Here is a 15,867-nt window from a genome sequence, read left to right as displayed (position 1 = left end):
AAAGTTCTGCAACACCCAGTGCTAAACTCAGTAACTGGTTGTTCCACCTTTAGCTGCAATGACTGCAACCAAACACTTCCTGTAGTTGTTGATTAGTCTCTCACATCAATGTGGCGGAATTTTGGCCCATTGTTCCATGCAGAATTGCTTTAACTCAGTGATTATTTGTGGGTTCTTTAAAGCATGAAGTCGGGTTAGGTCTGAACTTTGAATAGGCCATTCCAAAACGTGAAATGTGTTACTTTTTAGCCATTTTGGTGTTGCATAACTTTGTTAATTAAGTAAGTATCACATTACTCTATTTGAAAACTCTGGTTCCTTCTATCGGACTTTAGGGTTTGTTGAATATGTGCTTACATAAAGTGTCAAAAATATGCAAATATTAGAAATAGGGCAAATACTTTTTCACAGCACTGTAGATGTGCCAAATAAATGATATCCAGCAAAGGCTCCAGCTATGCATTTGCTTTGCTAACGTGTTAGCTAAGTGGCTAGATGGTAAGATCAAGCTTCTTGGTCACAGCAGAGACATTCAATCCCCTCTTGGATCAAGATCCATGTTGGCTTATAGTTTTGTGTGTGAAAACCCCGGTATGGTATAGAAATTGTATGACAGTATGAAAATCTGAATACCGCCCAACCCTACTCTGCACTCTTGCATTCCTGTTCTTAAGTAGCAGAGGGAATATAAGACTGAAGAATGACAGCATGAGAGTAAAGGGACTCTTACTGTTGAACGTACTGTAGACACATTTTCTGGTTGTGTCCACAGGGCCTGGGTCTGTATGCTGCCAGGGACATAGAGAAGAACACCATGGTGATTGAATACAATGGAACCGTCCTCCGTAACGAGGTGGCCATCAAGAAGCAAAGGACTTACAAATCTCAGGTGCAAATCTTAAAAATAAAAAATAATAATTACTTAAGGCTCTAGTATCTGTACTTACTGTGTTGTGAAGGCTGAATAATATAAATTTGCTGTATTCTCTCATGTGATGACTGTTGGTCTAAGTGGTTACTTTTCCCTCTGCAGAATCGTGGAGTGTTCATGTTCCGCATCGACAGTGAACGTGTTGTTGATGCCAGTCAGACAGGAGGTCTGGCAAGGTAAGCATAATTATTTTACGTAGTCAAATTCAACCTGATTCACATTCTAACCTTACCTGATTTATTTGTCACTTTAATGTTAGGATGGTTGCAATAATTCACAGGGCTCAGTATGTACAGTACAGTCGTAAAGTATTCAGATCCCTCAACTTTTTCCACATTTTGTTACGTTATTGTTTTTTTCTCTCATCAATCTACACACACACAAAAAAAAAACGTTCACATTTACATAAGTATTCAGACCCTTTACTCAGTACTTTGTTGAAGCACCTTTTTTGTCACCTCCCTGACCTAGGCCCTTCTCCCCAGATTGCTCAGTTAGTTTTTCTTCCTCATCAATCTACACACAATACCACATAATTCATGCTATCCAACATTTCTGAATCAATTAGGTCCACTATTGGTTGTAATGATTTATACAGCCGTTCACAAAGGTTAATTTAGCAGAGATGTGACCATGGCACTAATTTCGCTTTTATTAAAAAAGAAGGTAAGGATGCCACCAAGTCTTTTCATTATCGCCCCCTATCTTTTATAAACACAGATATTAAACCGTTTTCCTGAATGTTGTCATCTTATCTCGATTTACCCAAACTTACACGGACCAAAGCGGGTTTGTTAAAAAGCATTTATCCTCGTATAATCTCCATCGACTATTACATATCTTAAATGCTTCATCACAAACAACAGCTCCTTGGGATGTTTTATCTCTCGGTGCAGAAACAGCTTTTGATAAACTAGAATGCTCATATCTGGCCTATTTTGGAACATATGGGAATTCATATGATTAAAGTACTTTATACAATGGGTGGGTCTAATCCTGAATGCCAAGCAGTTTATAAACTTGGTCTTCACTATAAAAAACATCTTGACATTATCTCACATTTCTTTTCTACTAACATTTAGTTTTCAACAGCAGAGATTTGTAATTTGTATAAACCTTGCTGTCTGTCTCTTTGACATTTGCAACATTGTTTCAATATTCAAATTTGATCTCCAGCTGTCCTACAGTAATGAACGAGTCAGGATGAGACAGACAGGCAGTGTTTCTCAACCAGTCAATATCATGAATCAGCTGGCTTCATTTTTATGCATATATATATATATATATATATACATATATACATATATATATATATATATATACATACAGTGCCTTGCGAAAGTATTCGGGCCCCCTTGAACTTTGCGACCTTTTGCCACATTTCAGGCTTCAAACATAAAGATCTAAAACTGTATTTTTTTGTGAAGAATCAACAACAAGTGGGACACAATCATGAAGTGGAACGACATTTATTGGATATTTCAAACTTTTTTAACAAATCAAAAACTGAAAGATTGGGCGTGCAAAATTATTCAGCCCCTTTACTTTCAGTGCAGCAAACTCTCTCCAGAAGTTCAGTGAGGATCTCTGAATGATCCAATGTTGACCTAAATGACTAATGATGATAAATATAATCCACCTGTGTGTAATCAAGTCTCCGTATAAATGCACCTGCACTGTGATAGTCTCAGAGGTCCGTTAAAAGCGCAGAGAGCATCATGAAGAACAAGGAACACACCAGGCAGGTCCGAGATACTGTTGTGAAGAAGTTTAAAGCCGGATTTGGATAGAAAAACATTTCCCAAGCTTTAAACATCCCAAGGAGCACTGTGCAAGCGATAATATTGAAATGGAAGGAGTATCAGACCACTGCAAATCTACCAAGAACTGGCCGTCCCTCTAAACTTTCAGCTCATACAAGGAGAAGACTGATCAGAGATGCAGCCAAGAGGCCCATGATCACTCTGGATGAACTGCAGAGATCTACAGCTGAGGTGGGAGACTCTGTCCATAGGACAACAATCAGTCGTATATTGCACAAATCTGGCCTTTATGGAAGAGTGGCAAGAAGAAAGCCATTTCTTAAAGATATTCATAAAAAGTGTTGTTTAAAGTTTGCCACAAGCCACCTGGGAGACACACCAAACATGTGGAAGAAGGTGCTCTGGTCAGATGAAACCAAAATTGAACTTTTTGGCAACAATGCAAAACGTTATGTTTGGCGTAAAAGCAACACAGCTGAACACACCATCCCCACTGTCAAACATGGTGGTGGCAGCATCATGGTTTGGGCCTGCTTTTCTTCAGCAGGGACAGGGAAGATGGTTAAAATTGATGGGAAGATGGATGGAGCCAAATACAGGACCATTCTGGAAGAAAACCTGATGGAGTCTGCAAAAGACCTGAGACTGGGACGGAGATTTGTCTTCCAACAAGACAATGATCCAAAACATAAAGCAACATCTACAATGGAATGGTTCAAAAATAAACATATCCAGGTGTTAGAATGGCCAAGTCAAAGTCCAGACCTGAATCCAATCGAGAATCTGTGGAAAGAACTGAAAACTGCTGTTCACAAATGCTCTCCATCCAACCTCACTGAGCTCGAGCTGTTTTGCAAGGAGGAATGGGAAAATATTTCAGTCTCTCGATGTGCAAAACTGATAGAGACATACCCCAAGCGACTTACAGCTGTAATCGCAGCAAAAGGTGGCGCTACAAAGTATTAACTTAAGGGGGCTGAATAATTTTGCACGCCCAATTTTTCAGTTTTGGATTTGTTAAAAAAGTTTGAAATATCCAATAAATGTCGTTCCACTTCATGATTGTGTCCCACTTGTTGTTGATTCTTCACAAAAAAAATACAGTTTTCTATCTTTATGTTTGAAGCCTGAAATGTGGCAAAAGGTCGCAAAGTTCAAGGGGGCCGAATACTTTCGCAAGGCACTGTGTGTGTGTGTATATATATATATATATATATATATATATATATATATATATATATATATATATATATATACACACAAAGAAATGTCAATTGGAAAAAGGTAGAACGAAACGAAGAGCAGCTACTGTAGTTTGCAGTCTTTCCAGCTTCAATTTGAAGTGATTGTGTTACTGTAGCTGTGTTTTTGGCTAGCTCCTCTAAACAACAGCGTCCTGGCGAGTGAGCACATTTTCTATGCCAGGCGAAATCGTGCCTCATTAGGTCATCGTTATGGATGTATGCAAATAAATGTCACTTGAAAACATCTTAAACAAATGCAAATGCGACTTTTGCTCTTATTCTGGCTGTACTTTTTGATGTGACTGTAAGTTAGCCGTAGTTGGCTAGCTAGCAAGCAAGCAGGGGATAAGAAGTTTGCCCATCAGTATGGCAATGGAACATAGAGAGAACGACTGGGTCACGTCCATAGATACAGAACTAAAAGACTGAAAATACGTAGGAGGACTGTCTGTACCAAACTTGAAATTGTATTTCCAGGAATATGAGTGTATTTTTTGTGAAAAATTGACATACAAGGGCAAGGCTATGACATTGCAGACGCATACAGCCATAATCACCAGCAGCGCAGTGCCAGTCCCTGGCCAGGAGGCCAGCTGTATCTGTATAGCGATAGACACAGCTGTACATTACTTTATAAAATAAGCAACACCGATGAAGTCATAAAAAAATCACTGAATGTACAAAACATTAGGAACTCCTTCCTAATATTGAGTTGCACCCCCACCCTCAGAACAATCTCAATTAGTTGGGGCATAGACTTTACAAGGTGTCAAAAGCATTCCACAGGGATGCTGGCCAATGTTGGCTCCAATGCTTCTCACAGTTGGCAAGTTGGCTGGATATCCTTTGGGTAGTGGACCATTTTTGATACACACTGGAAACTGTTGAGCGTGAAAAACCCAGCAGCGTTGCAATTCTTGACGCAAACCGTCTGCCACCTACTGCCTTACTGCATTTTGAGATCGGATGGCCTTCTAGTGCGTTTTTTCCACCTACTACCATATCCCGTTCAAGGCACATATTTTGTCTTGCCTATTCACCTTACACAATATTCACATACACAATCCATGTCTCATTTGTCTCGAGGATTAAAAATCCTAACCTGACTCCTCAACTTCATCTACAATGATTGAAGTGGATTTAACAAGTGACATCAGTACGATCATAGCTTTCACCTGGTCAGTCTGGCATGGAAAGAGCAGTTCGTAATGTGTATATATACAATTCTACCAGGAGATAACTTTGGTCCTATTATATATATATAATCATATATATATATATATATATTATATATAATTATATCTATATATATATAATTATATCTATCTATCTATCTATCTATCTATCTATCTATCTATCTATCTATCTATCTATCTATCTATCTATCTATCTATCTATCTATCTATCTATCTATCTATCTATCTATCTATCTATCTATCTATCTATCTATCTATCTATCTATCTATCTATCTATCTATCTATCTATCTATCTATCTATCTATCTATCTATCTATCTATCTATCTATCTATCTATCTATCTATCTATCTATCTATCTATCTATCTATCTATCTATCTATCTATCTATCTATCTATCTATCTATCTATCTATCTATCTATCTATCTATCTATCTATCTATCTATCTATCTATCTATCTATCTATCTATCTATCTATCTATCTATCTATCTATCTATCTATCTATCTATCTATCTATCTATCTATCTATCTATCTATCTATCTATCTATCTATCTATCTATCTATCTATCTATCTATCTATCTATCTATCTATCTATCTATCTATCTATCTATCTATCTATCTATCTATCTATCTATCTATCTATCTATCTATCTATCTATCTATCTATCTATCTATCTATCTATCTATCTATCTATCTATCTATCTATCTATCTATCTATCTATCTATCTATCTATCTATCTATCTATCTATCTATCTATCTATCTATCTATCTATCTATCTATCTATCTATCTATCTATCTATCTATCTATCTATCTATCTATCTATCTATCTATCTATCTATCTATCTATCTATCTATCTATCTATCTATCTATCTATCTATCTATCTATCTATCTATCTATCTATCTATCTATCTATCTATCTATCTATCTATCTATCTATCTATCTATCTATCTATCTATCTATCTATCTATCTATCTATCTATCTATCTATCTATCTATCTATCTATCTATCTATCTATCTATCTATCTATCTATCTATCTATCTATCTATCTATCTATCTATCTATCTATCTATCTATCTATCTATCTATCTATCTATCTATCTATCTATCTATCTATCTATCTATCTATCTATCTATCTATCTATCTATCTATCTATCTATCTATCTATCTATCTATCTATCTATCTATCTATCTATCTATCTATCTATCTATCTATCTATCTATCTATCTATCTATCTATCTATCTATCTATCTATCTATCTATCTATCTATCTTAGGACCAACGTTATCTCCTGGTAGAATTGTATATATACACATTACGAACTGCTCTTTCCATGCCAGACTGACCAGGTGAAAGCTATGATCGTACTGATGTCACTTGTTAAATCCACTTCAATCATTGTATATGTAATATAAGATATACTTTGGTCCTATTATTGCTCACACAATTTGTATTTGGATACCAAATGTAAAAACAAGGTAACTGGGAATCAGAATGTCATGCACATACTCCAACATTTCACAATAATGCCTTGTGATCTGGAGGGCGACCTTTTGCATTCCCCCAATAGTCAATATGTGGAATCCTTACCAATATTTTAGATTTAGATTAGATTGTGTTTATTAGCAACATGTACAGGGATGCCGACGAAATTGCAGGGGACGTACTTATGTATGTATGTACAGTTGAAGTCAGAAGTTTACATACACCCAAATACATTTCAACTCAGTTTCTCAATTCCTGACATTTAAACCTAGTAAAAAAATCCCTGTCTTCAGTCAGTTAGGATCTCCACTTGATTTTAAGAATGTGAAATGTCAGAATAATAGTAGAGAGAATAATTTATTTCAGCTTTTATTTCTTTCATCACATTCCCAGTGGGTCAGAAGTTTACATACACTCAATTCGTATTTGGTAGCATTGCCTTTAAATTGGGTCAAACGTTTCGGGTAGCCTTCCAGAAGCTTCCCACAACAAGTTGGGAGAATTTTCGCCCATTCTTCCTGACAGAGCTGGTGTAACTGAGTCAGGTTTGTAGACCTCCTTGCTCGCACATGCTTTTTCAGTTCTGCCCACAAATTTTCTATAGGATTGAGGTCAGGGCTTTGTGTGGGCCGCTCCAATACCGTGAATTGTTAAAATGGCACCGGAAGAAATGGCAGCAGTTTTACGGGCGCCCAACCAATTGTGCTATTATGTGCTTTTTTTCGTGTTATTTTTAACACATTTTGAACATAATGTTTCTGCAACCGTATCTTACGGCAAAATAGAGCTTCTGGATATCAGGACAGCGACCACTCACCTCGGATTAGACAATGATTTTTTTCTTCAACAAGCAAGACACACAGGACATTCTCCAAACACCCGACAAGGGCCAACATCCCCGTTATTTGCAAGAGGAAGAAACACAGGTACAGAGGACACAGAGCGGGATGCCTCGTGAGGACGGGCAGAAGGCAAGTGGGAAAGCTGCCGTTGCCGTCAATATTACTCGCCAACGTGCAATCATTGGACAATAAATTGGACGAGGTACGATCACAAATATCCTACCAATGGGACATCAAAAACTGTAATATCCTATGTTTCATGGAATCGTGGCTGAATGATGACATGGATATTCTGTTAGCGAGATATACGCTGCACCGGCAACATAGAAGACGAGGGGGGCGGTCTATGCATATATGTAAACAACAGCTGGTGCACGAAATCTAAGGAAGTCTCTATATTTTGCTCGCCTGAAGTAGAGTATATTGTGATAAATTGCAGGCCACACGACTAGTCTAGACAGTTTTCAGCTATACTTTTAGTGGCTGTTTATTTACCACCACAGACAGATGCTGGCACTAAGACCACACTCAGTCAGCTGTATAAGGCCTCAAGCAAACAGGAAACCGCTCACCCAGAGGCGGCGCTCCTAGTGGCCGGAGACTTTAATGCAGGGAAACTTAAATCAGTTCTACCAAATTTCTATCAACATGTTTAATGTGTAACCAGAGGGGGGGGGGGGAATCTAGATCACCTTTACTCCACACACAGAGACGCGTACAATGCTCGCCCTCTATTTGGTAAATCCAACCACAACTCTTTCCTCCTGATTCCTGCTTGCAAGCAAAAATTAAAGCAGGAAACACCAGTGACTCTGTCTATAAAAAAAGTGGTCAGATGAAGCAGATGCTAAACTACAGGACTGTTTTGCTAACACAGACTGGAACATGTTCCGGGATTCTTCCGATGGCATTAAGTACACCACATCAGTCACTGGCTTTATCAACAAGTGCATCGAGGAGGTTGTCCCCACAGTGGCTGTACGTACATACCCCAACCAAAAGCCATGGATTACAGGCAACATTCGCACTGAGCTAAAGGGTAGAACTGCCGCTTTCAAGGTGTGGGACTCTAACCCGGAAGCTTACCCGAAATCCTGCTATGCCCTGCGACGAACCATCAAACAGGCAAAGCGTCAATACAGGGCTAAGATTGAATCATACTACACCGGCAACGATGTTTGTTTTATGTGGCAGGGCTTGCAAACTATTACACTACAAAGGGAAGCAGAGCCGCAAGCTGCCCAGTGACATGAGCCTACCAGACAAGCTAAATCACTTCTATGCTCGCTTCGAGGCAAGCAACACTGAGGCATGCATGAGCGCGTCAGCTGTTCCGGACGACTGTGTGATCACGCTTTCCGTAGCCGACGTGATTAAGACATTTATACAGGTCAACATACACAAGGCTGTGGGGCCAGACGGATTGCCGGAACGTGTGCTCCGGGCATGTGCTGACCAACTGGCAGGTGTCTTCACTGACATTTTCAACATGTCCCTGATTGAGTCTGTAATACCAACATGTTTCAAGCAGACCACCATAGTCCCTGTGCCCGGGAACACAAAGGCAAACTGCCTAAATGACTACAGTCCCGTAGCACTCACGTCCGTAATTATGAAGTGCTTTGAAAGGATGGTAATGGCTCACATCAACACCATTGTCTCAGAAACCCTGGACCCACTCAAATTTGCATACCGCCCAAACAGATCCACGGATGATGCAATCTCTATTGCACTCCACACTGCCCTTTCCCACCTGGACAGGTGCACTTATGAACACTTATGTGAGAATGCTATTCTTTGACTAGAGCTCAGCGTTCAACACCATAATGCCCTCAAAGCTCATCACTAAGCTAAGGACCCTGGGACTAAACACCTCCCTCTGCAACTGGATCCTGGACTTCCTGACCGGCTGCCCCCAGGTGGTGAAGGTAGGTAGCAACACATCTGCCACGCTGATCCTCAACTTGAGCGCTTCAAGTTCCTTGGTGTCCACATAACCAACAAACTAGAATGGTCCAAACACACCAAGACAGTCGTGAAGAGGGCACGACAAAGCATATTCCCCCTCAGGAAACTAAAAGGATTTGGCATGGGTCCTGAGATCCTCAAAGTTCTACAGCTGCAACATCGAGAGCATCGTGACTGGTTGCTGAGGTTAGTGCGTACGGCCCAGTACATCACCGGGGCTAAGCTGCCTGCCATCCAGGACCTCTACACCAGGCAGTGTCAAAGGAAGGCCCTAAAAATTGTCAAAGACCCCAGCCACACCAGTCATAGACTGTTCTCTCTACTACAGCATGGCAAGCGGTACCGGAGTGCCAAGTCTAGGGCGGACAAAAAGGCTTCTCAAAATGTTTTGCCCCCATGCCATAAGACTCCTGAACAGGTAATCGAATGGCTACCCGGACTATTTGCATTGTGTGCCCCCCCTAACCCCTCTTTTACGCTGCTGCTACTCTCTGTTTATTATATATGCATTGTCACTAACTATACAATCATGTACATACAGTGCTGTGAAAAAGTATTTGCCCCCTTCGTGATTTCTTGTTTCCTCCTGACAGAGCTGGTGTAACTGAGTCAGGTTTTTAGGCCTCCTTGCTCGCACACGCTTTTTCAGTGTTGCTCACACATTTTCTATAGGATTAAGGCCAGGGCTTTGTGATGGCCACTCCAATACCTTGACTTTGTTGTCCTTAAGCCGTTTTGCCACAACTCTGGAAGTATGTTTGGGGTCATTGTCCATTTGGAAGACCCATTTGCGACCAAGCTTTAACTTGCTTTAACTGATGTCTTGAGATGTTGCTTCAATATGTCCACCAAATTTTCCTTCTTGTGATGCCATCTATTTTGTGAAGTGCACCAGTCCCTCCTGCAGCAAAGCACCCCCACAACATGATGCTGCCACCCCTGTAACGATGGTCATTATTGCCAATCAGTTCTAATTTTGTTTTATCAGCCCAGATGGATATTTCTCCAAAAAGTACGATCTTTGTCTCCATTTGCAGTTGCAAACCGTAGTCTGGCTTTTTTTTATGCCGGTTTTGGAGGAGTGGCTCCTTCCTTGCTGAGCGGCATTTCAGGTTATGTCGATATACGACTCGTTTTACTGTACCTGTTTCCTCCAGCATCTTCACAAGGTCCTTTGCTGTTGTTCTGGGATTGATTTGCACTTTTCGCACCAAGTACGTTCATCTCTAGTAGACAGAACGCGTCCCCTTCCTGAGTGGTATGACAGCTGTGTGGTCCCATGGTGTTTATACCTGCATACTATTGTTTGTACAGATGAGTGGTACCTTCAGGCATTTGGAAATTGCTCCCAAGGATAAACCAGACTTGTGGAGGTCTACAATTGATTTATTTTGATTTTCCCATGATGTCATGCAAAGAGGCACTGAGTTTGAAGGTAGGCCTTGAAATACATCCACAGGTACACCTCCAATTTATTCAAATTATGTCAATTAGCCTAATAGAAGCTTCTAAAGCCATGACATAATTTTCTGGAATTTCCAAGCTGTTTAAAAGTCAGTCAACTTAGTGTATGTAAACTTCTTACCCACGAATTGTGATACAGTGAATTATAAGTGAAATAATCTGTCTGTAAACAATTGTTTGAAAATGACTTGTGTCATGCACGAAGTAGATGTCCTAACCGACTGGCCAAAACTATAGTTTGTTAACAATACATTTGTGCAGTGGTTGAGAAATTTGTTTTAATGACTCCAACCTAAGTATGTAAACTTCCGACTTCAACTGTAGGTATTTGTAGGATGCCATTTTTTCAAAGGATAAGCCACCACACCAGATGTGACAATGCTAACCTTTTCTGGCAGAGTTCGAGCTCTGCTAAAGATCATGAATTTCGTTTTTTGTACATTCAAGTCCAATTTGAGCCATAAAGGGAGGCCTGCAGTGACTGAAAAGCAGTATTGAGCCCTTCAACAGCCTGAACCAGAGAAGGAGCACATGATTATATGACTTTATCATCTGCATATACAGTTCTGTGAAAGAGTATTTGCCCCCTTCCCGATGTCTTATTGTTTTGCACATTTGTCACACTTAAATGTTTCAAATCATCAAACACATTTAAATATTACACAAAGATAACCCAAGTAAACACAAAATGCAGTTTGTGATCATTTTATTTATTAAGGGAAAAAAGCTATCCGAACCTTCATGGCCCTATGTGAAAAGGTAATTGCCCCCTAAACCTAATAACTGGTTGTGCCACCCTCAGCAGCAACAACTGCAATCAAGCGTTTGCGATAACAGGCAATGAGTCTTTCACATTGCTGTGGAGGAATTTTGGCCCACTCTTTGCAGAATTGTTTTAATTCAGCCACATTGGAGGGTTTTCGAGCATGAACCGCCTTTTTAAGGTCACGCCACAGCATCTCAATCAGATTCAAGTCCGGACTTTGACTAGGCCAATCCAAAACCTTCATTTTGTTTTTGTAAGCCATTCAGATGTGGACTTGCTGGTGTGTTTTGGATCATTGTCCTGCTACAGAACCCAAGTGCGCTTCAGCTTGAAGTCACGAACAGATGGCTGGACATTCTCCTTGGGGATTTTTTGGTAGAGAGCAGAATTCATGGGTCCATCAATCACAGCAAGTCTTCCAGGTCCTGAAGCAGTAAAGCAGCCCCAGACCATCACACTACCACCACCATATTTGACTGTTGGTATGATGTTCTTTTCTGAAATGCTGTTTTACTTTTACGCCAGATGTAACGGGACACACACCTTCCAAAAAGTTCAACTTTAGTCTCGTCAGTCCACAGAATATTTTCCCAAAAGTCTTGGGGATTATCAAGATGTTTTTTTGCCAAAAGTGAGACGAGCCTTTATGTTATTTTTGGTCAGCAGTGGTTTTCTCCTTGGAACTCTGCCATGGATGCCATTTTTGCCCAGTCTCTTTCTTATGATTAAGTCAAAAGTCAACACTGACCTTAACTGAGGCAAGTGAAGCCTGCAGTTCTTTAGATGTTGTTGTGGGTTCTTTTGTGACCTCTTGGATGAGTCGTCGCTGCGCTCTTGGGGTAATTTTGGTAGGCCGGCCACTCCTGGGAAGGTTCACCACTGTTCCAAATGTTCTCCATTTGTGGATAATGGCTCTTACTGTGGTTTGCTGGAGTCCCAAAGCTTTATAAATGGATTTGTAACCCTTTCCGGACTGATACATGTCAATTACTTTGTCATCTGTTCCTGAATTTCTTTGGATCGCGGCATGATGTCTTGCTTTTTGAGATCTTTTGGCCTACTTCACTTTGTCAGACAGGTTCTATTTAAGTGAGTTCTTGATTCAACAGGTCTGGCAGTAATCAGGCCTGGGAGTGGCTAGTGAGATTGAGCTCAGCTTTCCAAAAAATGTGATTAACCACAGAGGTTTACATACACTAAGTTGACTGTGCCTTTAAACAGCTTGGAAAATTCCAGAAAATGAAGTTATGGCTTTAGAAATTGTGATAGGCTTATTGACACTATTTTAGTCAATTGGAGGTGTACCTGTGGATGTATTTCAAGGCCTACTTTCAAACTCATTCTTCTTTGCTTGACATCATGGGAAATTCAAAAGATATCAGCCAAGACCTCAGAAAGAAAATTGTAGCCCTCCACAAGTTTGGTTCTTTCTTGGGAGCAATTTCCAAACACCTGAAGTTAGCACAGTTTGTCTGTACAAATAATAGTACGCAAGTATAAACACCATGGGACCATGCAGCCGTCATACCACTCAGAAAGGAGATGCATTCTGCCTCCTAGAGATTAACGTACTTTGGTGTGAAAAGTGCAAATCAATCCCAGAACAACAGCAAGGACCTTGTGAAGATGCTGGATGAAACAGGTACAAAAGTATCTATATCCACAGTAAAACGAGTCGTATTTCAACATCACCTGAAAGGTCGCTCAGCAAGGAAGAAGCCACTGCTCCAAAACCGCCATTAAAAAAAAGCCAGACTACGGTTTGCAGCTGCACATGGGGACAAAGATCGTACTTTTTGGAGAAATGTCCTCTGGGCTGATGAAACAAAAATTTAACTGTTTGGCCGTAATGACCATCGTTATGTTTGGAGGAAAAGGGGGGAAGCTTGCAATCCAAAGAACACCATCCCAACCTCACGCACAGGGGTGGCAGCATCATGTTGTGGGGGTGCTTTGCTGCGGGAGGGCCTAGTGCACTTCACAAAATAGATGGCATCATGAGGAAGGATAATTATGTGGATATATTGAAGCAACATCTCAAGACATCAGTCAGGAAGTTAAAGCTTGGTCGCAAATGGGTCTTCCAAATACTCAATGACCCCATGCATACTTCCAAACTTGTGGCAAAATGGCTTAAGGACAACAAAGTCAATTTATTGGAGTGGCCATCACAATGCTCTGACCTGAATCCCATAGAAAACTTGTGGGCAGAACTGATCAAGTGTGTGCGAGCAAGGAGGCCTACAAACCTGACTCAGTTACACCAGCTCTGTCAGGAGGAATGGGCCAAAATTCACCCAACTTATTGTGGGAAGCTTGTGGAAGGCTACCTGAAACGTTTGACCCAAGTTAAACAATTTAAATACACTCAATTAGTATTTGGTAGAATTGTATGTAAACTTGTGACCCACTGGGAATGTGATGAAAGAAATAAAAGCTGAAAGAAATAATTATCTCTACTATTATTCTGACATTTCACATTCTTAAAATAAAGTGGAGATCCTAACATACCTAAGACGGGGAGTTTTTACTCTGATCAAATGTCAGGAATTGTGACCAACTGAGTTTAAATGTATTTGGCTATGGTGTATGTAAACTTCTGACTTCAAATGTGTGTGTTTGTGTATATAGTTACTTTTACAGCCTTATTCTAAAATGTATTCATTTGTTTTTTTTTTCAATCTACACACAATACAGCACAATGACAAAGCAAAAATGGGTTTTTAGACATTTCTGCAAATGTTTTAAAAACAATAAATTGATATCACATGTATTTAGACCCTTTTACGCAGTACTTTGTTGAGCCTTTGGCAGCGATTCCAGCCTAGAGTCTTCTTGGGTATGACGCTATAAGCTTGGCACACCTGTATTTGGGGAGATTCCTCTATTCTCTGCAGATCCTCTCAAGCTCTATCAGGTTGGATGGGAGGCGTCGCTGCACAGCTATTTTCAGGTCTCTCCAGAGATGTTCGAACGGGTTCAAGTCCAGTAAGTGGCTGGGCCACTCAAGGACACTTGTCCTGAAGCCACTCTTGTGTTGTCTTGGATGTGTCTTAGGGTTGTTGTCCTGTTGGAAGGTGAACCTTCACCCCAGTCTGAAGTCCTGAGCGCTCTGGAGCAGGTTTTCCTCAAGGATCTCTCTGTACTTTGGACTGTTCATCTTTCCCTCGATCCTGACTAGTCTCCCAGTCCCTGCCGCTGAAAAACATCCCCACACCATGATGCTGCCACCCCCATGCTTCACCGTAGGGATGGTGCCAGGTTTCCTCCAGACGTGATGCTTGGCATTCAGGCCAAAGAGTTCAATCTTCGTTTCATCAGACCAGAGAATCTTTTTTTCTCATGGTCTGAGTTCTTTAGGTGCCTTTTGGCGAACTCCAAGTGGACTGTCATGTGCCTTTTCCTGAAGAGTAGATTCTGTCTGACCACTCTACCATAAAGGCCTGATTGGTGGAGTACTGCAGCGATGGTTGTCCCGGGTGCCGCCAGCTCTAGGAGGTGTCTATGTAGTTCCAATCTTCCATTTAAGAATGATTGATGCAAAATTGTTCTTGGGGACCTTCAGTGCTGCAGAAAAAGTCAAGGGTTCTGAATACTTTCTGAATGCACTATTTTTAAAATTTTGCACTTGGCTGGGAAGAATGAATCTGCAATAGGTAAGCAGCTTGGTTTGAAGAAATCAACTCTGGGAGCAATTATTAGGAAATGGAAGACATACAAGACCACTGATAATCTCCCTCGATCTGGGGCTCCACGCAAGATCTCACCCTGTGGGGTCAAAATGATCACAAGAACGATGAGCAAAAATCCCAGAACCGCACGGGGGGACCTAGTGAATGACCTGCAGAGAGCTGGGACCAAAGGAACAAAGCCTACCATCAGTAACACACTACGCCGCCAGGGACTCAAATCCTGCAGTGCCAGACGTGTCCCCCTGCTTAAGCCAGTACATGTCCAGGCCCTTCTGAAGTTTGCAAGAGAGCATTTCGATGATCCAGAAGAAGATTGGGAGAATGTCATATGGTCAGATGAAACCAAAATATAACCTTTTGGTAAAAATGTGTTTGGAGGACAAAGAATGCTGAGTTGCATCCAAAGAACACCATACCTACTGTGAAGCATGGGGGTGGAAACATCATGCTTTGGGGCTGTTTTTCTGCAAAGGGACCAGGACGACTGATCCGTGTAAAGGAAAGA

At 40.7% G+C, this 15,867-nt stretch overlaps 1 protein-coding gene across 7 annotated transcripts in view; it reads left to right on the top strand.

Annotated features, from left to right (window-relative positions):
- Positions 1-15,867, top strand: part of LOC110508653 (histone-lysine N-methyltransferase 2C) — a 138,344-nt gene that overhangs the window by 118,859 nt on the left and 3,618 nt on the right. For all 7 annotated transcript variants that reach the window (XM_036966414.1, XM_036966417.1, XM_036966415.1 and 4 more), the window contains 2 exons: positions 773-889; positions 1,034-1,107. In XM_036966414.1, coding sequence (XP_036822309.1) covers positions 773-889; positions 1,034-1,107 — 191 coding nt within the window. The remainder of the gene's footprint in view (positions 1-772; positions 890-1,033; positions 1,108-15,867) is intronic.

This window comes from Oncorhynchus mykiss, chromosome 28 (genome assembly GCF_013265735.2).
Source record: "Oncorhynchus mykiss isolate Arlee chromosome 28, USDA_OmykA_1.1, whole genome shotgun sequence".
Taxonomy (NCBI): domain Eukaryota; kingdom Metazoa; phylum Chordata; class Actinopteri; order Salmoniformes; family Salmonidae; genus Oncorhynchus; species Oncorhynchus mykiss.
This window is presented reverse-complemented; position numbering and strand designations above follow the sequence as displayed.